The following is a 24440-nucleotide window of genomic DNA, read 5'->3' as shown; positions in this document are numbered from 1 at the left end:
CTGCTACTGTTTCCAGTTTCCACATTTATTTGCCATGAAGTCATGAGAAACGCTGGACTGGAAGAAACACAAGCTGGAATCAAGATTGCCAGGAGAAATATCAATAACCTCAGACATGCAGATGACACCACCCTTATGGCAGAAAGTGAAGAGGAACTCAAAAGCCTCTTGATGAAAGTGAAAGAGGAGAGTGAAAAAGCTGGCTTAAAGCTCAACATTCAGAAAACAAAGATCATGGCATCCGGTCCCATCACTTCATGGGAAATAGATGGGGAAACAGTGGAAACAGTGTCAGACTTTATTTTTCTGGGCTCCAAAATCACTACAGATGGTGACTGCAGCCATGAAATTAAAAGACGTGTACTCCTTGGAAGAAAAGTTATGACCAACCTAGATAGCATATTCAAAAGCAGAGACATTACTTTGCCAACAAAGGTCTGTCTAGTCAAGGCTATGGTTTTTCCTGTGGTCATGTATGGATGTGAGAGTTGGACTGTGAAAAAGGCTGAGCGCCGAAGAATTGATGCTTTTGAACTGTGGTGTAGGAGAAGACTCTTGAGAGTCCCTTGGACTGCAAGGAGATCCAACCCGTCCATTCTGAAGGAGATCAGCCCTGGGATTTCTTTGGAAGAAATGATGCGAAAGCTGAAACTCCAGTACTTTGGCCACCTCATGCGAAGAGTTGACTCATTGGAAAAGACTCTGATGCTGGGAGGGATTGGGGGCAGGAGGAGAAGGGGACGACAGAGGATGAGATGGCTGGATGGCATCACTGACTCGATGGACGTGAGTCTCAGTGAACTCCGGGAGTTGGTGATGGACAGGGAGGCCTGGCATGCTGTGATTCATGGGGTTGCAAAGAGTCGGACACGATTGAGCGACTGATATGATCTAATCTGATCTGATGGGACCGGATGCCATGATTTTAGTTTTCTGAATGTTGAGCTTTAAGCCAACTTTTTCACTTACGTCCCCCTAAGAAGAGCCTTAAGTGTTGTCTCTTTAGGTTTCACTTGTCCAGCCACTTGCTGAGGAATGGAGAGAGCACCTGAGCTGAGCTTTGGACAGTAGTGTGACTGTGATGAGGGCAGGGAGAGGTGGGGGTCACTGTGCAGCAGGACTGGGGCCAACAGCCCGAGGGGGCTTGGGAAGAAGGGACAGGCTGGAACAGTGGGTCACATGGTGGTGGTGGCTGGTGCGCCTGGAAAGCTACGCTGGGGCTGAGTGAGGAAGCGCCTCCAGTGAGCCTCTCGACTCTTCACGACGAGTCACGTGGCAGCAGCATGCAAGTACACTCTCTGTCCTTCCCCTAAACGGCTGAAAATCCAGTGATGACAGAGGTATGGAAACCTTCATATGTCACCATAGGAAAGATGGAGATGAAACAATCCTCAAAGGGGAGGCAGTGTGGAAATTAAAATACATAACCTGTCTCCTGATCTCATTTTTGATCACCCACACATCCCATGCCGCCACCTCTAACTGCCGTGGCTACCCTGACATGGGTGCATCTGCCAACCCTCATTGTCCAGACTGGACTTACCAGTTGTGCCACCTACAAGTGGAGAAAAGTTAAGAGAAAAAAATAAGACTTTAATAGAGATTTTGTACATACTGTGGGTCTGCTCCTCCCGTTTGAGCAAATCCAGGCAGTATTTCCTTAGGCAATAATGACTGTAACAAAGCAATTACATATACACATGTATAGAAATTTATAAATATAAGAAAATCAATACCTATGATCCCTGGTTTGCGAAGATCCCCCTGGAGTAGGAAATGGCACCCCACTCCAGTATTCTTGCCTGGAAAATTCCATGAGCTGAGGAACCTAGTAGGCTACAGTCCATGGGGCCACAAAGAGTCAGACACAACCGAGTGACTGAACACACACATGAATCTCTAATACATTTAAAATGCAATTTAGGTCTTTATTAACATGAAAAAAATTTAAAAATGGAAGATTAGGAATTAAAGCTCATCTGAATTATATATAATCATAAATATTGTATTTAATTATTTTATAAAACACAGCATATGTGTTCTAGTTATATTAAGCAATTTGTAAATCAAAAAATAGACCACAAGTATCAGAAGCTGTGTAAACTATTAATGAGAGGTTCAACTTTAAGTGAGACGCATTTCTCTTATGCGCTAAAAGAAATGCCATCTAATGGCTGCATAGGTTGTTAATAAATTAGGAAAAGACTGATAAAAGTTATATATTGTACAATCCTACTCCAGGAGATGGTAAAGGACAGGGAAGCCTGGCATGCTACAGTTCATGGGGTCACAAAGAGTCAGACACAACTTAGCGACTGAACAACAACCTCATGTCCCTAACTTCAGAGTGATTTATAAATGAATAAACTTTATATTAGTTTTCACTTCAAAGAAATAAATTCATCAAAATACTAAATGAGTGTAAACCATCCTTTTTCACCTAAAATGTTAGGTGAAAACATTTAATTTCCAGAGTGAATTCATTTATTTTTTAGAGGCAAATATATCACCTAACAACACAGATATGATAGGTATAGTTTCTGAAAATTAAGTCTGCCAGAGAGAACTGTAATCTCCTTGATTTATGTGCCTTAATGTTTCAATGCAGAATCTCAGCATTTCATACATTAAACAGAAATGGGCTCTGGAAAGAAGAGCCTGTATCAGTTCCGAAAAGCAGAGAGTTTCTTCTGCTTCCTGGGTTGACTGAGATAAAACAAGATGACTTCTCTCATTTTACACCAAACACTGAATCTGAAAGTAATAAGCCTAACAAAGAATAGGTCAGTTCTAATTATTACTTTTCCATCCACAGCTACAATGTGACAGAATACAAAATTAACAGCCCCAATGTAAACCAGTTTTACACATGCCAAACATCACATTTAAGTTTTTATCTGAAATAAACAATAAAAAAGGTAACATGGTGATTTGAAATTAAAGGTTGCAAGTCTTAGGTACCCAGTTTTATAAGAATAATTAATTAGAAAAAGAAAAAATATCACTTACTATTCTAAGCACTTTATATACCCCTAAACATAAGGTCTTTGTAAAAATTACAAGAGTACTCCAATCAAACACATATATAGTACAAAGTAATGAAATGCTTTAGAAATCCTTAAAAAAATCTGAACATTTGAGCAACCCAGAAGTGTATGTGAATTTCTTACAAAAGTGAAAAATATGGGAAACAAGAATAATTTATGGCCCTACCACATTAAATCTTAGTGTACAGTACCAGGTTTACAGTAACAGTACAGTAAAGACACTGAGGTCACTTTATGCAAGTAAACAGCGATCCTCAAATGACATTAAATAGTTGCTTTAACTCTTGGCGGTTTGGTTTTATAATAAATATGTAATAAATATCTGTAGTACTTTGTACATGTTGAGTGCTTATCTTTCTCCATTTGAAAGTCCTTCTCCAGAGTCATAATGTCTCAGAGGCATGCCAGAGGGTGGGGAGTTGGGACGATGCAGCAAGTCCATTAACAAAGCAATCTTATTATCTATGTGCTCCTGGAGTTTATATATTCGCTGATCAATGTAGTCTGTAAGTTTCTTTTCCATCAGTTCCAAATTTTTAGAAAGAATCTTTTCCAAGTAGGAACAAATGGATTGCTCTTCGAGTCTAGAAGTAAATTTAAATATTAATGTAACAATTTTCCTTAATATTTAACAAAAACAACCAAACTGCAGTACAATAAAGCGGCCACAACTTTGAAATTTGTCTCCATAACTATATTCTGTCTCCTTGCAACATATTTCCAACACATACCCAGCAGGGGACCACAACACTGAATGCCCAAAGCCTTCTTATTTCTTTCATTCATTAAACATTTAAGCACAAAGTGAAGTGAGTATAAAAATGAAGATGATGGAACTTCTACCCTCAAAGAATAGATCATTAGATAGAAAGGGTCTTTTTCTATTTTGAGCTCCAAATCTAAAGTCATCTTGTGAATTTTTTTAAGGTCTTCTTCTAAGTACTTCCCTAAGCAATGGTACAACTGAAATAGTTGTGTTTTTTTTTTTGTTTTTTTTTTAATCCACACAACCTTACTAAATCACTAGAAGCTTCTATGAACAACTGTGTACAGGCTTTTATGTGGACAGATGTTTTCTTTTCTCTGGAATGAATGCCCAGGAGCATGACTGCTGAGGCACATGGTACCTAAATACGCTTAGTTATTAGAAACTGCCAGAGTATTTTTTAGAGTGGCTGTAGCATTTTACATCTCCATGAGTAATGGATGAGAGATCCTGTTTCTCCACAACCTCATCAGAATTTGGTGTTGTCACCATTTTACACTTTTTATTTCAGCCATTTGAATAACTGTGGAGTGGTATCATGTGGTTTTAATGTGCCTTTCCTTAATAGCCTCGAGGCCAATAGCACATCTTTTCATGTGCTTATTTGCTTTTGTATATCCTCTCTGGTAAAATGTCTCTCTCTGTCTTTTGCCCATGTGCTAGCTGAATTTTTTAATTTTGAGTTTTAAGAGCCCTTTCTATATTTTAGATGTAAGTCATTTATTGGACTTGTGATTTGCAAATTTTTTCCCAGTTTGGAATTCGTATCTTATTCCACTTCACAGAGTCTTTTTTTTTTTTTTTTTAATTCTTTTTTATTTATTTTGGTTGTGCTAGGTCTTTGTTGCTGCATGGGCTTTTCTCTCTAGTTGTGCCGAGCAGGAGCTCCTCTCTAGCTGTGGTATGCGGGATTCTCAGTGCAGTGGCTTCTAGGGCACATGGGCTTCAGCAGTTGTGGCTCCCGAGCTCTAGAGCTCAGACTCAGTAGTTGTGGTGCACAGGCTCAGTCGCCCCATGGCATGTGGGATCTTAGCAGATTAGGGATCAAACCCTTGTCTCCTGCACTGGCAGGTGGATTTTTTACCACTCAGCCACTGGGAAGCCCCCAGAGTCTTTCACAGAGCAAAATTTTGCATTTTCATGTGGTTCAATATATTTTCAATTATCCTGCTTTTCGTGTCATATCTAAGAAATCTCGTCTAGGTTCCCAAAGACTGCCTCCTACGGATTATTAGAAAACTTCCACAGCTTCATGTTTTACACGTACGGCTCTGATCCATTTTGAGTGAAGTTTTGTATAAGGTACGAGGTTTGGGTCATAGTTCACTTTTTGCTCTTTGGATATCCATCTGCTCCAGCACCATGAGTCAGAAAGAACAACTGAACTGCTGTTGCACCTCTGTCAAAACTCAGTTGAGCTCACCTGTGTGGGTCTATCTCTGAACCCTCTACTGGCTCCACTGACCCCTGTGTCTGCCCCTCCGCCATCACTGCCCTGTCTTGATACTCTCGCTGTAGAAGACTCGACACTGGAAGAGGGACTCCTCCCACTTCATCCTTCTTTCTCAAGGTTGTCTTAGCTATTCTTCCTCTTTTGCTTTTCATAGAATTTTTTAAATAATCCTATGTCTACAAAATATTGTGAAATTTTAGTATGTATTGCATTAAATCTTCATATCAATGGGGAGAACTGACAACTTTACTGTTAAAACCTGAATTTGTAATTTAACAGTCTCTGAGAAAGAAATATCCAGGCCCAGCTAGTTGCACTGAGGACTCCTATCAATACCAAACATCTTAAGAAGAGATAATGCCAGGTGTACACAAGCTCTTTTAAGATGTGGAACTCATATTATGAGGCCAGTATTATCCTCACAGGAAAAACCAAAGACAGGACAAGAAAATTACAGACCAGTACCTCTAATAAATTAGATGCAAGAATACTCAACAAAATATTAGCAAATCAGATCCAACATTGTATAAAAATTACAGCCCACAACTAAGTGGGATTTACTCTAGGTATGCAAGGTGGGTTTAAGTTTTGAAATTAACGTAATTCACCATAAGAACAGACTACAGAAGAAAATTCATGATCATATAAATGGCCATAGGAAAAATATTTGACAGAAACCTATTCATGATGAAAGAAATTCTCTGATAATTAGGAAGTAAGGAAGTCTAAAGTATTAAAGTAATTTAATACTTTTAAAGTATTAGGTTGGTGCACAAGTAATTGCAGTTTTGCACTGTTGAAACCTGCTGTTTGATAATGGAATACATTCTTATTCCACTTCAAAATGGAAAATAAAGCAGTAGAGACAACTCCCAACATCAACAACACAGCTGGTCTAGGAAATCCTGAGGAATATATGGTGCAGTGGGGATTCAAGAAGTTTTGCAAAGGAAACAAGAGCCTTGAAGATGAAGAGCACAGTGGCCATCCACAGAAGTTGATAATGACCAACTGAGACCAATCACTGAAGCTGATCCTCATACAACTACCCACGAAAGTTGCCTAAGAACTCAACGTCAACAATTCTATGATCATTTGACATTTGAAGCAAATTGGAAAGGTGAGAAAGCTGGATAAGTGCTTGCCTTGTGAGCTGACCAAAAACAAAAAAAAATGGTTTTGAAGTATCATCTTCTCTTATTATATGTAATGATAACAAACCATTTCTCAATTGGATTGTGACGTGATGAAAAGTGGATTTTATAAGACAACCAGTGATGACCAGCTCAGTGGCTGGATTGAGAAGAAGCACCAAATCACTTCCCAATGCCAAACTTGCACCAAAAAAAGGTCATCGTCATTCTTGGTGGTCTGCTGCCCATCTGATCCACTACAGCTTTCCGAATCCAAGCAAAACCATTACATCTGATTGCTCAGCAAATCGATGAGGTGCACTGAAAACTGCAACCCTTGCAGCCAGTACAGGTCACCAGAGAGGGCCCAATTCTCCTCCTTGACAACACCTGAGTGCACATCACATAACCGATGCTTCAAAAGCTGAACGAACTGGGCTACAAAGTTTTGCCTATCTGCCATATTCACTTGACCTCTTGCCAACCGACTACCACTTCAAGCATCTCAATGGCTTTTTGTAGGGAAAATGCTTCCACAACCAGCAAGAGGCAGAAAATGCTTTCCAAGAGTTTGTTGGATCCAGAGGCACAGATTTTTACACTACAGGAATAAACAAACTTATTTCTAGTTGGTAAAAATGTGTTGATTGTAATGGTTCCTACTCTGACTAATAAAGATGTATTTGAGCTTAGTTATAATGATTTAAAATTCACGGTCCAAAAGCCACAATTAAGTTTGCACCAACCTAATATTAAAGTAATTTAAAGTAAAGACTACTGTTATCTTTCCTTGTCCTTCTCAAGTAAGAACCACTTTTTTGTTTCAATAACTTATTAAATTCCTCAAACTGAATGCTATTAGAACATTAAAAAAAAATTCAACCAACAGAACTACCTCATTTTAGACGTAATAAAAGTATAATTCCAAAGATTGAAATAGTTAACTCAAATAGTTAAGCCAGGACTATGATTAGAGTCCTGAATTCCAGTGCAATATTTGGACACATTCCATTTATATAAAGGATGGGGAACATACTAAATAGCTGCCACTTAATCAGAGCAGGACTGGAAAAAATTGGAATTATGAAACCAGAGGATAAGAGGCTGTATACTATAAATAATTAGCTGAAAACTGTTTGGATGACTCCAAAATTAGCCCAGGTCACACATGGTCTACAAGGAAAACCCACTGCAATGGCTCACTTCATACAGTCAGGCAAACAGCGTGCACATCGTGGCTACCACGGCTCCTCTCCCTTCATGCGGGTAACTCTCTACTCCGACCCTTGTCTGCTGCTTATACTCCTCCCACCAAAGGCCTGAGAAGTGCTCGGCACCTCCAATTTACACACTTCTTTCAAAGCAACGCATTCTACTCTGCAGAATATTTCTTTCTTCTACGTGTGTCAATGGCGAAATGTCAAAGCTCCCACAGTTCTCTCCGGAAACAATTTCAGGCAGAAGCTACTGAAACAAACCTTTCTCCTCCACCTGCCTCCGCACCCTCCCCCACACCCCATCTCGACCACACGGGTCTAAACACTTACGTGACACCCCCAGCGCCTCCGCCAGGCTTGGTGATGCTGTCCTGCCACTTGGTGCCGGGTCCCACCCGGAGATGGCTCACCTGGCCACACAAATTCTGCAGAAAAGGCAGCAACTCGGAGTTAGGTATGTGTGAGCTGTCACCTGCTTTCTTTGATAAGAAAGAAGATACTGCATTCTTCAGATCCTTCTCAAGAATAGAATGGCTTTGTGGCACAATTTTACACTCTTGGAGGCTGCTCATACTTCCTCCACCAGCTGGCTGCAGACTCTTCTCAGTGTTAGCCTCCGAGTCTTCAGTCACGTTTCCAGATGTCAATCCAGTTCTGAAAGGAAAAGGTGTGGAGGATGACTTGTCGAAGGCTCCCGGAGTAGACGAGGACTGCAGCCCCATCACGTGCTTGTGTCCCGTGTTTCCCAGCATCGACTGGAGCTGCTCTCCGATGGCAACACAATTCTAAGGAAGGCAGACAGGGAAAGAGCAGGAACATTAATGATAATGACAGCTAACTCTGGAGTAACCTCGAGTCAGGCAAGGTGCCTTCTTCCATCTGAGCCTCAGAACGTTCAGGTGGAGTAGGCTGCAGCCACCGTCCCAATGCTGAGTTGAGGAGAAAAGGCTAAAGCTAACCCGGCCAAGGTAACACGGCCACTGGTGGCAGAACTAGGACTGGAGCCCGGACACCCAGCTCCAGAGTCAGGACTTCTAGTCCTTTCAGTGTAGTTCTGCTATGGAAAATCTTCAAATAAATACAAGCATACTTAGTAAAACTGCACAGGCATATTTTAATGTTTCCACTACAAAGCCCTCCTTAATCTATGGTATTTTCTAATGAGTCACAATAATTGATAATTTTCCTAGAATTAAAAATCATCTGCCCACTGTCACAAATGTAGGCCACCCTAAGGATATGCAATTTGTTTTCACTGGAAGATAGACTAGATAGTTACTTGCTTAAAGTTTGATGTTCTACCTATATACTTAAAGTCTGCATATTTTTGTGACATTTTCAATGATTAAAATGAGCTAGCTACCTTTTGGCCATGTCTGCTGTAATAATTTATAGGGTAATGATTATGTTTTGTGGCCTCAACTCAACCAGCTAGGCTATATTCGTTCCTGAGAAGACTGGCTCACATCTGATAGGAGGTTACACGGTCTCCTCCAGGGAGGCTAGTCTTGCTATGTTCTTCAATTTTTCCACAAGAGAAAAGCAAAACTACCTCTAGCCTAGCTAACTGTTGCATTTTATGGTGCCATCCTAAATTCTAAACCCAGATCTCTACTAGAGATACTTATCAGGGAATATCATCTCACAGTGATATTATTGTTCAATACCTTGTATGAGGGACTAAGAAAAGTATTATTCAAGATTAGGTGAAGACACTCAGTCCATATATTTTCTGGATATTTGAAAAATGATTCTTGGATTAAGTACGCCTCAAACTTACTCATTCAACAAATATTTTCCAGAAATCTATGCTGTGTTAGGTACTGTTTCAGGTCCTGGAAATAAGCCAGTGAATAAAAAAAGAAAATCACTGATATGTGGACAGTACAATCTAGGCAGCAGGGAGAGATAGACAACAAAGAAAGAAAGAAATCCTGTGGATGGAGACGGTGATACTTTAGGGAAAATACAACAGGACATACGAATAATGAGAGCCAGGGAAGTTGGTATGTGGGAGCAATAGGGCCCCAAGGAACTTCTACTGAACTGCCCAGTGGAGAAACTCCCTTTATAACAAAATCTTATCTTCTTCTATTGAATGCAAGTTTTAAGTAAATATTAAATTATTTCTAAAGAATGATTATATACAATTATACTTATAAAATTTAAAAATTAGACCACTCTCCTTTGGTAAAAAGAAGCTTTACTCAATCATAAAGGCAAAATTTGATTCTTTTTGATGGTAGCATAATTTTGATACTACAAGAAAACTTTATGATAGAAAATTGAAAATTTTACAAAATTGCAATTACATAAACAGTGGACCCAATGTCAAAACTGTAAATGACAATTTGCCAGAAATTTTAATTAGAAAAATCTAAATGCAATTAAGGCATCTGCTATATGAATTTTTCTTTTCTGATATAATATTATTTCAAGAAATTCACTGATCATAAAAATTAGTCATATTCTTCTAGAGAAAAGCTCTTAAGATGACTTTTTACTTTGTATTAAATGTTGAGGAAGTCACAGGTTAGTCTATACAACAGTGCAGTAAATGAACTAACTTTAGATGCTAGTGGCTATTATTCTATTTCTTTTGCTTGCCTTTACTCAATTCTTAATTTTCTTGAGCTGTCATATGCTGCCTTGCAAGGGACATCAAACCTTTTTTAAAGTAGGCAGAAAAATATGTATAAAATGATTCATATGAACTGATTGTTTAGGGCACATGTCATATGCTATTAACATGTGTGAAAAAACATACAGCAGGCTAAAAATCATGAAAGCATTTATGTAGAATTGTGTCCATATACTTGTACATGTATATTTAATTTCATATATGTATACATATACTCCAAGATTTCTGAAAAAATTTTTATGTAGGATTTCTGAAGATCATCTTTAATTTTTTTAATTATAAAGAATGTGCGTGTATAAGTATCACTTTGAAAAAGCAAGAAAAAATATCTTATTTTTTTAAAGATGTAAAAGGTAAACAATAAAAATCTTGAATAACTGAATATGTTTTCTTTGAGAAAATATATTTTCTCACAGATTTCACTCAGATAACTTTAAATGACAATCATATACCAGGAATTTAGAGACAGAATTCCCACTCAATTATTCTAAACTGCTGAAGCAAAAACAATCAGCACATCTGAACTTCAAAACAAGAAAATAAGAAATCACTTTAATAAAATTTTTCACAAGGCACAGGCAAAACAGGGAGAGGCCGGTAAGCTGCTCCCAGATCCTTCCTTTCCCCTTCTGGACAAGCCCTGCCCCGATGAACACGTGAAGGTTCTAAAGAGTATGTGTCATCACACCCCTTCCACAGGAGGAGGGGTTCTGATTATGAAACATTCTTACTTTATACTCAACAGACAGTTACAGAGCTCGTGTGACACTTTACATCTTATCACCCAACCTGGTGGCTCAGATAGTAAAGAATCTGCCTGCAATGTGGGAGACTTGTGTTCTATCCCTAGGTGGGAAAGATCCCCTGGAGGAGGAAATGGAAACTGACTTCAGCATTCCTGCCTGGAGAATCCCATAGAGAGAGGAGCCTGGCGGGCTATAGTCCTCGAGATCGCAAAGAGGTGGACACAACTGAGTAACTAAACAGTTTCACCTTATCATTATTCAAATTGACTCCCTGAAGATCTCTGAGGAGTACTTGTTGATAATCTAAAGGGTATATATATTATGTACTTACCTGGAGCCATAAACAAGACAGCCAGGTCCTATTTGCATGGAGTTTATATATTAGTGAGATAAACAGAACAATACATGAAAACAAAAATAGTCAAGAAAGCTCTGATGAAAATATGATAGAGATTTGGAGGAAGAGGCTAATTATTTTAAATAGGGTGGTTAGGGACGGTCTCGCTCAAGATGGAACATTTAAGATGAGGCTGAAAGAACAAGAAAAGGGCAGACTTGCTAAGGTCGAGAAGAGGGGATTCTGGCCAAAAAGAACAGTTAAGAGTGCAGAGGTCCTGAGGTGGGAGCACAGGTGGATATCTGGGGAACACACACCTCAGAATGTCTAGAGACGAGCATCTGAGGAGATGTGACAGGAGATGGTGTTGAGGAGGGAACGACGGCCCAGATCTGAGATGAGAGGGTGAGGAATCTGGATTAACTCTGGGGTGAGGGGAAGCAGTTCGGGGACATTACACAGGGGAAGTCGAGTCTGATGGACCCTCTGAGATCATCCTGGTTGCTCTGTGGAGAGGGAGCACTGGAGCAGGAGCATCTGTTAGGAACCTCCTGAGCTATGCAGGTGAGATCACTGTACCAGAGAACAAAGAGGACGGACTCTGTTCTTTTGGAAACTCTCCATTCTGAGGTTTCCAAGATCATCACCAGCTCTCCTGTTCTCCTAAGTCTGCCCGTCCCTCCAGTGAAAGAAAGAAAGAAAGAAAGTCGCTCAGTCGTGTCCGACTCTTTGCGACCCCATGGACTGTAGCCTACCAGGCTCTTCTATCCATGGGATTTTCCAGGCAAGAATACTGGAGTGGGTTGCCATTTCCTTCTCCAAGGGATCTCCCCGACCCAGGGATTGAACCCGGTCTCCCGTATTGTAGGCAGACGCTTTACCATCTGATCCACCAGGGAAGTCCCTCCAATGATACTCCTATTAAATTAATATTGGCAAATCTCACAGAAGTTATCTGATTTTTTAATTTGTATTTCTTGTTTTAAAGTTTCACACCTAAAATTCAGTACTTCCAAATTAAACTCCTTTTCCCCAAGTCACTCCCTCTGTTGTGTTCCATGTGTATTACTAGTATCAGCATCTTCAAAACTTTAGTTTCTCACTGGATTGTTTTTCTCCCACAAAACTCATACTAAGTTATGGTCAAATCTCACCAGTACCACTGTTGTAGCATCTCACAGCCCAGCACCAGGTTCCTCCTTCAAGTTTAGGCCCTCTTTAACCTTCATCTGGATGAGAAATAACAGATGTTTTCCATCTTGCAGCCTCACTTCCTGCTGACCCATCTTTACACGTAATCAGTTCAGTTCAGTCACTCAGTCATGTCCGACTCTTTGTGACCCCATGGAGCAAGCATGCCAGGCCTCCCTGGACATCACCAATTCCCGGAGTTCACCCAAACTCATGTCCATTGAGTTGGTGATGCCATCCAACCATCTCCTCCTCTGCTGTCCCCTTCTCCTCCTGCCTTCAATCTTTCAAACGAGTCAGCTCTTCGTATCAGGTGGCCAACTATTGGAGTTTCAGCTTCACCTCAGTCCTTTCAATGGACACTCAGGACTGATCTCCTTTAGGATGGACTGGTGGATCTCCTTGCAGTGCAAGGGACTCTCAAGAGTCTTCTCCAACACCACAGTTTAAAAGCATCAATTCTTCGGTGCTCAGGTTTCTTTATAGTCCAACTCTCACATCCATACATGACTACTGGAAAAACCATAGCCTTGACCAGACGGACCTTTGTTGGCAAAGTAATGTCTCTGCTTCTTAATATGCTAAGCTGGTCATAACTTAGGAGTAAGCGTCTTTTAATTTCATGGCTACAGTCACCATCTGCAGTGATTTTGGAGCCCTGAAAAATAAAGTCTGACACTGTTTCCATTGTTTCCCCATCTATTTCCCATGAAGTGATGGGACCGGATGCCATGATCTTAGTTTTCTGAATGTTGAGCTTTTAAGCCAACTTTTCACTCTCCACTTTCACTTTCATATAGGCTCTTTAGTTCTTCTTCACTTTCTGCCATAAGAGTGGTGTCATCTGCATATCTGAGGTTATTGATATTTCTCCCGGCAATCTTGATTCCAGCTTGTGCTTCTTCCAGCCCAGCGTTTCTCATGATGTACTCTGCATATAAGTTAAATAAGCAGGGAGACAATATACAGCTTGGATGTACTCCTTTTCCTATTTGGAACCAGTCTGTTGTTCCATGTCCAGTTCTAACTGTTGCTTCCTGACCTGTATACAAATTTCTCAAGAGGCAGGTCAGGTGGTCTGGTATTCCCAGTTCTTTCAGAATTTTCCAGTTTGTTGTGATCCACACAGTCAAAAGCTTTGGCATAGTCAATAAAGCAGAAATAGATGTTTTTCTGGAACTCTCTTGCTTTTTCCATGATCCAGCAGATGTTGGCAATTTGGTCTCTGGTTCCTCTGCCTTTTCTAAAACCAGCTTGAACATCAAGAAGTTCACGGTTCATGTATTGCTGAAGCCTGGCTTGGAGAATTTTGAGCATTACTTTACTAGCGTGTGAGACGAGTACAATTGTGCAGTACTTTGAGCATTCTTTGGCATTGCCTTTCTTTGGGACTGGAATGAAAACTGACCTTTTCCAGTCCTGTGGGCACTGCTGAGTTTTTCAAATTTGTTGGCATATTGAGTGCAGCACTTTCACAGGATCATCTTTTAGGATTTGAAATAGCTCAGCTGGAAGTACATCACCCCCACTAGCTTTGTTCATAGCAATGCTTCCTAAGGCCCACCTGACTTCATATTCTAGGATGTCTGGCTCTAGGTGAGTGATCACACCATCGTGATTATCTGAGTCATGAAGATCTTTTTTGTACAGTTCTTTGGTGTATTCTAGCTACCCCTTCTTAATATCTTCTGCTTCTGTTAGGTCCACACCATTTCTGTCCTTTATTGAGCCCATCTTTGCATGAAATATTCCCTTGGTATCTCTAATTTTCTTGAAGAAATCTCTAGCCTTTCCCATTCTATTGTTTTCTTCTATTTCTTTGCACTGATCACTGAAGAAGGCTTTCTTATCTCTCCTTGCTATTCGTTGGAACTCTGCATTCAAATGGGTATATCTTTCCTTTTCTCCTTTGCTTTTCACTTCTCTTCTTTTCACAGTTATTTGTAAGGCCTCCTCGGACAGCCATTTTGCTTTTTTGCATTTTTTTTCTTGGGGATGGTCTTGCTCCCTGTCTCCTGTACAATGTCACAAACCTCTGTCCATAGTTTATCAGGCACTCTGACTATCAGATCTAGTCCCTTAAATCTATTTCTCACTTCCACTGTATAATCATAAGGGATGTGATTTAGGTCATACCTGAATGGTTAGTGGTTTTCCCCACTTTCTTCAATTTAAGTCTGAATTTGGCAATAAGGAGCTCATGATCTGAGCCACAGTCAGCTCCCGCTCTTGTTTTTGCTGACTATATAGAGCTTCTCCATCTTTGGCTGCAAAGAATATAATCAATCTGATTTCAGTGTTGGCCATCTGGTGATATCCATGTGTACAGCCTTCTCTTGTGCTGTTGGAAGAGGGTGTTTGCTATGACCAGTGCCTTCTCTTGGCAAAACTTAATTAGCCTTTGCCCTGTTTCATCCTGTACTCCAAGGCCAAATGTGCCTGTTACTCCAGGTGTTTCTTAACTTCCTACTTTTGCATTCCAGTCCCCTGTAAGGAAAAGGACATCTTTTTTGGGTGATAGTTCCAAAGGACTTGTAGGTCTTCATAGAACCATTCAGCTTCTTCAGCGTTACTGTTCGGGGCATAAACTTGGATTACTGTGATATTGAATGATTTGCCTTGGAAATGAACAAAGATCATTCTTTTGTTTCTGAGATTACATCCAAGTAGTGCCTTTTGGACTCTCTTGTTGACCATGATGGCTACTCCATTTCTTCTAAGGGATTCTTGCCCACCATAGTAGATATAATGGTCATCTGAGTTAAATTTACCCATTCGAGTCCATCTTAGTTCTCTAATTTCTAAAATGTCGACGTTCACTCTTGCCATCTCCTGTTTGACCACTTCTAATTTGCCTTGATTCATGGACCTAACATTCCAGGTTCCTATGCAATATTGCTCTTTACAGAATCAGACCCTGCTTCTATCACCAGTCACATCCACAAGTGGGCATAGTTTTTGCTTTGGCTCTGTTTCTTCATTCTTTCTGGAGTTATTTCTCCACTGATATCCAGTAGTATATGTTCATCTTTCAGTATCCTATCTTTTTGCCTTTCCATACTATTCATGGGTTTCTCAAGGCAAGAATACTGAAGTGGTTTGCCATTCTCTTCTCCAGTGGACCACATTTTGTCATGCAAAGCTAAAAGACACCCACAAACTTTATAACAGCATTCAAAATCCTCTATGATCCAGCCCCAGTCCACCTGAAGCTTCTCCTATCACATCTTCACTCCAGAGAAACGAACTTCTATTCCATTCCTAGCTACATCCTACTCCTTTCAGCACTAAAGATTTAATCTGAACTATTCTCTATCTCTTAAGTTGCATCTCTCCAAATTCACTTGCTTAATCCCACCCTTTCTCTTTAAAGGCCCAGATAAAATGCCACTTTCTTTAATAACCCTTTCCTAGTCTTTCTCACAGAGAAGGCAATGGCACCCCATTCCAGTGTTCTTACCTGGAGCATCCCAAGAACGGGGGAGCCTGGTGGGCTGCTGTCTATGGGGTCACACAGAGTCAGACACAATTGAAGTGACTTAGCAGCAGCAGCCATCAGTCTTTCTCAACATTCCCCACTTACATGCCCTGAGTTCCCTATTAAGTCTATAGAAATCCTTAAAGACAGGCTGTAGACTAATTCACCTTAGAACTTTTTTAAGTAATCGAAACAGTGCATTATTTATGAAAAAGGGGCTAAGTAAATGCTTGCTGAATGAATGAGCTAGAGAATTCACAGAAAATTGTGAAGTCTGAAAAACCATTTTTTTTTGCAAGCTGCAATTTTTACATAAGTCAGTAAAGATAACAGGGAAATCAATAATAATAAAAGCTAAAAGGAAAAAATTTATGTCACCACATGTTGTAATAAAGTGCTATCATTTAAAGAATTATAATGGTTTCTGGAAAGAAATCCATTCCTACTCACCTGCTGCTGGAATCTCACCATATTCATCAACTGCTGAGCTCCAGGTGATAACTTTGATCCCATGGACTCCATTATGGTTTGGACCCTCTCCAGGTCTATCCTTGATCCTAGAGTGGGAGAGCCTGCTGAAGAATGTGCCGAGACTTGCCTTACGTGTACCACAACTTTACTGATGAACACACAGTTCTTTTCACCAAAGGAGAGCAGCTATTATAACACAAAAGACCAGGAAAATTAACAATGGTAATAAAAACAACCATTATTTAAGGTCATTTCTTGTCAATACTGAAATATCACTGAAGCATTCAAAAGTCTAAAAATTAACCTCAAGTACATTTTAAAGTTTCTCTAGTCATAGAAAAAAGCTATAAAGAACAACATCAACTTTAAAAAGTCCTTTTGTAACTAAAAAATTAAGTGTAAATAATGTTTTACTTAATAGTTTAAAGAATTAAAGATAAACTATTCCAATCTGAGTCCTTAACATACTGAAATTTGTCATAATATTATGTGATATTAAATAAGACTCACTAGAAGCCCATGCAAAGTGTTGGCTGATAGTTAATACAGTTCAGTATTTTAGAATTTAGAATAAATTCTAAAGGAATTCTAACAGAATGTCCAGATGATTTAAGAGAGCTCAATAGTTTGCACATAGAAAAGATGAGTTCACAATGATTTTCTAATTTGTCAAGAGAGTAAATAAGGGTCAATCTTTGAGCCTAGTTCTTCTGACTTCTCTCCCAGGAGCTTTTCCAGTGCTTTATGCTGCCTCATTTTGTTCATGCTTCTAAATCAAGATGTTTCCTGTGTGCTGTAGGACTGCAAAGTAAATTAAAGTTGCTCAATCATGTCCACTCTTTGCGACCCCATGGACCGTAGCCTACCAGGATTCTCCATCCATGGGATTTTCCAGGCAAGAATACTGGAGTGGGTTGCTATTTCCTTCTCCAGGAGATCTTCCTGACCCAGGGATTGAACCCGGGTCTCCTGCACTGTAGGCAGATGCTTTACTGTCTAAGCCACCAGGGAAGTTCAAAGTGGAATGCAAACAGGATTTAGAATCAGACAGACCTGAACTCAGTGAGGGCTGTGTCTGGGTGACCCTGGGCAGATGCCAAACTTGAGTCAGGGGTAAAATCAGTTCACATGGTTGTTATAAGGATTGTGTGTTAAAATGTCCAATATATATAACTGAGTGAGTGCTCAAAGATACGCATCAGTAACTATCATTTAACTTTTGTATACTATTAAAGGTACTACTGGCCCAGAAGAGGCCTTCATACAAACCCAAAGATTTTCCTAAATGAAACTCTCTGCACTCCGTGGTACTTCCACAGCACAGTTACAAATCCCTTTCACCCTCAGAGACAACAAACCCATACATCACACAAAGACACAGGTGAATACAGGTCCATGATCTAAAAAGTGTTGCACCAAAGATGTGAGTCATCAGCAAGTGATTAAATACCTTATGAAATGTATACACCCACATTTCAACTTCCATGTTATTTCTGTTCTGCTTTTTAATCCCCAAACCTTTCTCAAGAGTGAATGTAGTGCCTATTTTCCACACTGAATCAACCTATTATCTGTCTTGTCCACTATAATATTAGCAATGTGATGGCTTCATTCCAATTTATTTCATAACTGCTAATTCCTAAATGTCAAGTACCATAGCTGTCATTAATAGGCATTCCAATATGTGTGGATGAATGAATCACCTTAAACAATTTTAGAAGCTATTAGTATATACACCTAAACAACATCTTTGCTCTTCTGTAATAATCAGTACTTCATGGGATAATAAGTAATAATAATCACTTCATGGGAAATAGAGGGGGAAACAGTGGAAACAGTGTCAGACTTTATTTTGGGGGGCTGCAAAATCACTGCAGATGGTGATTGTAGCCATGAAATTAAAAGATGCTTACTCCTTGGAAGGAAAGTTATGACCAACCTAGATAGCATATTCAAAAGCAGAGACATTACTTTGCCAACAAAGGTCCATCTAGTCAAGGCTATGGTTTTTCCTGTGGTCATGTATGGATGTGAGAGTTGGACTGTGAAGAAAGCTGAGCGCCGAAGAATTGATGCTTTTGAACTGTGGTGTTGGAGAAGACTCTTGAGAGTCCCTTGGACTGCAAGGAGATCCAACCAGTCCATTCTAAAGGAGCTCAGTCCTGGGTGTTCTTTGGAAGGAATGATACTGAAACTCCAGTACTTTGGCCACTTCATGCGAAGAGTTGAATCATTGGAAAAGACTCTGATGCTGGAAAGGATTGGGGGCAGGAGGAAAAGGGGATGACAGAAGATGAGATGGCTGGATGGCATCACTGACTCGATGGACTTGAGTCTGAGTGAACTCCGGGAGTTGGTGATGGACAGGGAGGCCTGGCGTGCTGCAATTCATGGGGTCGCAAAGAGTCGGACACGACTGAGCAACTGAACTGAACTGAATAATCAGCACAGAATTTTAGAGATAAAAATAATCAATTCAATAATTTATTTTCTTCAGTTCCCTAATATTACCGAAAGTAGGTCCAAACAAAAATGAAGAAACTGGCTCAAGATTACTCTGCTAGTCAGCAAAAGAGCCTACTTAATAGCCAGGGCTTTTGGTTTCCAGCTCTATACCCTTTCCCTACACCTGATGACATCAGTCAACTTCACTTTAACAATATTGTTCATGCTGAAGACAACAGTCAAATTCTCTTCAACTTTGTGTTACCCTTGTCTGAAAGTTCTCTAATTATATTTTATCTTTCTAAATATTTGGGGGCCAAAACTGCATGTGCTTTTTTTTGATGCCTAAGTTTCATAAAAAGATAACAAATCTTTTAAACTTACATATTCAAGTAAATAAACTATAACTTAGTTAAAAATTTTCTTTTTTTAATCACAGTTTTTGAAGGCTTAAAAGTAAAATACCACTGTATTATCAACAGTACATGTCATGACATAGCAATGTAATAAATGTTCAAATTTTAAAAGAAAAATGCATAATTTTTTAGAAAATAATTTTTTTTTTACAGTTTACTAAGTATTTCTGAACTAGAACTAGAGACCAAGTTGAACTAATAATTTTACCAAATCAACAGAAAGTAAGTGTATATATAGTAGAAAAACAACTATAGTTTTCAAATTAGTTAAATTTTAGGAATGACTTACCTTTATTTTACAAGCATGTGTGGGAGACTCCAATTTTAGGTATTTTTTGTAGAAAGTAATCTTTTCATGTTCACTAAAAATAAAAAAAATTATAAAAAGTTTCATACATTATCATTTATAATAGTTACATTTAAAAATAAAGGTTTCCAGGACAATATTTAAATCCTGAAATTCAGTTTTCCTGGTGAGACATAAACAGTTTGAATTTCCTGTGGAGTTGCACTGGATATAAAAACAGTATCTGCCACTTACTAGCTACATGCAAAAATTAAATTATACCCACTGTATAATAATGCACAGGGCACACCATAAAGCTCAAGAATATACCCATCATATACAACATGCATGGTTCACATTTTGATTCATATTAAGCAACAATTAAGACAGAATCTTCATAAGAAATTGGGGGGAAAAAATCAAAAAGTATAATAATGGGTTGAGTATGCTGGTATGGCAGTCTTAAATTCATGCACTATTTGTAAAGGGTTTCCTACAGGAAAATGTTCAAAGTTCTACACTGATAAGACAAATTCATTTTTGGAAAACAGAGCCTTGTAAGTTAAGTAAAACAAATGTGAAACACTTACCAGAGTTTCATTCTACTAAAACTCTTCCACTAACTAGCTATAATATTTTATTTATTTATTTCCACTTCCCTCTCTTCCATTAGCTCTCCATTTCCACATTTATAAAAACAACTAGGCTGCTCTAGACTGCCTTTAAGATCCCTAAAGGCCTCAACTTCTACGTCTGCTGGTATGTTTTTATCTTCTCTCTCCTAGTGTTTAGCACCAATGTCAGAGAATCAACAAATACTGTAAACGCTCAAGAAAATAAAACACTACTTCAGAAGAACACTTCCACATTCATTAAGTCACAAACCTGTTATCCAGAACATTACAAACATTCTTGCCCCTACTGGTTCCATAGTACTCCTCTCCTAAGTACACTTCCATATTTCTTGCTGAACTTAAAATGCCAATAGAAACGATTTCTTCACCTCCATGAGGGTCACATCTCAGGTAAAGGAAGCAGGGGTTTTCATCTTGGTTGTTCAGGTTCCTTTTCAAAATCACCTGATCCTGGCTGAAAAGAAAATGAAGAATATACCTATAGTTCTCTGAACATTCTCGTTAATCCACTTACTGGGCCACAGGGTTGACATATTATCCAATTCACTTAGGTCTGCATTTAGAGTCCAAGTGCACTCCAAAACACTGACCAAATAAATGCTCAATAAAGAAATCATGACGAAATGATGCTTTAGACGAGGGTCTCCACTATTTTCCCTTGACTTCTATCTACATTGTATGCGACTTCCTGTTACTGCCTGAAAAGTTAAGTGAAATAAATGACAAATGTGTGCCATTTTCAAAATCAAGCTTATGAAGATTTTCGACATTTGGATTTTTTAATGCCTATTTTGGTAGATAGGAGGTTTTTGTTTCAGGATAAGAGAGGCCGGTTCTGATCCCGACAAGGGGCCTCAGGAGCCGACGAGATGGACTCAAGGGGGATGTGTGTCTCCCGCTCACCTGCCCCCCCGCCCCCAACATTCACACCTGAGTCCCCTCAGCTTTCCCGCGGACGCCCCTCTGTCCTCCCGCCACCCGGGCCCGGCCCTTTCGCCCTCGCCGCCCGCACAGCCCCGTCACCCGCTCGGCTCCCGCATTTCGGGCGCAGACCCTCTCCCCTCAGGGTCCCCGTCTTCCCTCGCGGCTCCCCCTGGAGCCCTGCTGTGTCCCCGAGCACAACCCAGTCCCCGCCGGCCCAGCGCACCCCGAGGCGGGCGGCGCCAGCAGCTCCTCCCAGTCGGCGTCCCGGGCGCCGAGACCAGCCCGGATGAGACGGAGACTCTGGGCTAAGGCTCCGCACTCGGCATCCCAGGAAGAGGCCAGGGTCGAGCGCCGGGTCAGTGGCCCGTGTACGGTCTCGGTCTCCATTCGGCCACCTACGGACCAGGCCGGCTCCGGAAGCTCTCTTTATAGCTCTTTAATTTTCGCCAGACCAAGGAAGGTTAAGGGCAACTTCCGGCTCGGCCGGGGGCAAACCTGACAGCCGCGGCTTCCCTGCGGCGTCGGGAAGAGACCAGCTACCGTAAACACGCATGCGCGTACCGGCCGGTTTAGGCGGCAGGGCTCCCAAGCCGCTGGGGAAAGAGCGGGAGGGAGGCGCATGCGCACTGGCAGCCTCTTCTAAGCCCTGGGATTTGCGCAGGCGCGATGCAGAGCGCGCGGGAACGCCGCCGTTATTCGACGTTACCCCTAGAACTGAAGCCGGTGGTGTTGCTCCCCTTTTGCTGGCCTGACCGAGTTGAGTTGGTCCATTGAGGACAGTCCATCGCGAGTTCGGTGTGGTGTCCGTTCCTCTCGAGATCTGAAGGAACTATTCTCGACCCTGGGTGTCTCTGGAGTGGACGCCGATGGTTTTTGCTGATGGCGGTTGTGGTGCAGGGGGTTGGGGACTGCGCGAGCGGGCCGTGGAGTCGCCTTGTCACTCCTCACCCGGCTCCCACACGCACTTTCCTCCGAGGGTATCAGGTGGGTGCCCGCAGTTCGGCTTTCGCAGAGGAGGTTTGGACAGTGTACCCCGCAGCTGTGGGGCCGGGGCGAATTTCTAGGGAAGGTTTGGGGCCCTGGGACGTCACCGATCCGAACCCCTCTCGTGTCCCCCGGGCCCAGAACCGGGCCCCACCGGGCCGGATGGAAAGTGGAGAAAGACAAGGGCCGGAAGGGGCTTGCCCCACTGGTCTGCACTGCAGGCCCCAGGAGGAGCAATTAGGAAGGCGGCCTTGGGTCTGTTGTGGAGCTGTAGAATCTGAGCTGGACCTGAAGGGCCTTTAAGCTTTTGTCCGGAAAAGTGGTATTGGATGGAACTTTCCAGATGCCGGGGGGATAGCTAAACCTATGATGCCTTTCTGTCAGCCCCATCTTGTGAAAAAAATGGACCGTAGAGGTGACTCAGTGGTAAAGAATCCACCTGCCAAGCGAGAGACTCAGGTTCATTCCAGGTCGGGAAGATCTCCTGGAGAAGGAAATGGCAACCCATTCCTATATTCTGGCCTGGAGAATCCCATGGAAGAGAATCCTGACAGACTATAGTCCCTGTGGTCACATAGACTCCGATGAGACTTAGGGTCTAAATAGCAGCAGCAGCATGGTCTTAGAATAAACTTCACAAATCTAATTGTAAAGAATATATCTCAAGAGTGTTGAAGCAAAACATTGAAAGCAATTACATTGACACAAGAAGCATGTAACAGAGTTTGGAAGAAGATAATCCTGAAAAATCTAGTATCTCGTACATCTTTAGTTGTTAGATACTTAAGTTATGAAGCCTTAGAGAATAATATTGTGGCATTTCACCAATTACAGGTGAGCTCTCTTTTGCCACCCCTGCCACAGTTCATTTGTGTGAAGGAATTTAACCTGGAAATGCTGGGAACAAATATCTTTATGGTTTTTATTTCTTTTGCGAGGAGGTTTTTTGTTTTGTTTTTAGCATTTTGGTTGAAGTATATTTTTATTTCTTCACTTGCTTTAGTAAGTCATATTTACATTATTCTGATGTATTTTTTAGTAAATATGCAACTATGAAAAAAATTTTTGACTTGTATCCTTTTCTTGTGATGTACCTTTTATTTTTTTATTTTAAAAGTTTTTATATTATCCACTTTCAAACTTGAGACAGAAGTTAAAGGAGATGTAACAGTCTGATGAGAGTATACATCTGATGTTCCATCAGAGATTCTCAAGCTTTCTGTAAAGAGCCAGATAATAAATGTTTTTGGACTGTGGTGTAGGAGAAGACTCTTGAGAGTCCCTTGGACAGCAAGGAAATCCAGCCAGTCCATCCTAAAGGAAATCAGTCCTGGGTGTTCATTGGAAGGACTGACGCTGAATCTGAAACTCCAGTACTTTGGCCACCTGATGCGAAGAACTGACTCATTGGAAAAGACCCTGATGTTGGGAAAGATTGAAGGGAGGAGGAGAAGGGGGCAATAGAGAATGAGATGGTTGGATGGCATCACCGACTTTATGGATATGAGTTTGAGTATGTTCTGGGAGTTGGTGATGGACAGGGAGGCCTGGCGTGCTGCAGTCTATGGTGTCACAAAGTCCATGGGGACACAACTGAGCAACTGAACTGAACCAAACTGAATAAATTTTTTAAATTTTGTAGGCTGTTTTCTATTGACACTACTTGAGGCTGCTGTTTTAACTTGACAGCAAAAGTAGACAAGTTCTCAACAAATGAGTGTCACTGTGTTTCAGAATCTTTATGGACACTGACATTTTGAATTTCATGAAGTTTTCATAGGGTAAATGGGTATGTCTGAATTTATTTCTATGTCTGAATTTATTTCTGTGTCTGAATTTAGAGGCTCCGGTGGGGTAAATTGTTACTCGATTGATAAAATTCATGTTTGAGTCATTGTCCATGACACATGCTAACACCTGATGGGTTCTAGACTCTTTCTGATACTTGGGGGATCCAGAGTTTGTTCCTAATCAGATTCATACCTTGGAAAGAACACTTTCAATGTACAGAGTTATCAGGTAACTCAGCAGTCAAGTACCCACAGGAATAGAAGGAAACCAAGAGATGAAGTGGTCAGCTCTGTAAGGAAAGTCAACATAGCCTGTGTCCTTAATCATGACTTAGCTCATTCAAGACTGTTTACCTCAGAATCATTGCTGCTTCAACAGGAAGGAGTAGGAAAAAAAAAAAAAAAACTTGGAAAAATAAAACATTTTTGAGTGAGAGGAAAGGAAACCCACAGTTAATTTAATTCAAAGTACTGGGTTCA

The 24440-nt window shown here is 40.7% G+C and overlaps 1 protein-coding gene across 1 annotated transcript; it reads right to left on the bottom strand.

Moving 5' to 3' along the window:
• Positions 1–1903: 1903 nt before the first annotated feature.
• On the bottom strand, positions 1904–21741 carry LOC102397198 (ATPase PAAT). The gene is made up of 6 exons (XM_006080400.4): positions 21410–21741; positions 20513–20716; positions 19631–19703; positions 16460–16666; positions 7947–8401; positions 1904–3631 (listed from the first exon to the last, which is right to left on the bottom strand). Exons 1-6 carry the CDS (start codon positions 21571–21573, stop codon positions 3397–3399), a joined length of 1338 nt encoding a protein of 445 aa, XP_006080462.2. The 5' UTR covers positions 21574–21741; the 3' UTR covers positions 1904–3396.
• Between the last annotated feature and the right edge of the window lie 2699 nt (positions 21742–24440).

This window comes from Bubalus bubalis, chromosome 23, assembly GCF_019923935.1.
Source record: "Bubalus bubalis isolate 160015118507 breed Murrah chromosome 23, NDDB_SH_1, whole genome shotgun sequence".
In the NCBI taxonomy this organism is placed as follows: Eukaryota; Metazoa; Chordata; class Mammalia; order Artiodactyla; family Bovidae; genus Bubalus; species Bubalus bubalis.
This window is presented reverse-complemented; position numbering and strand designations above follow the sequence as displayed.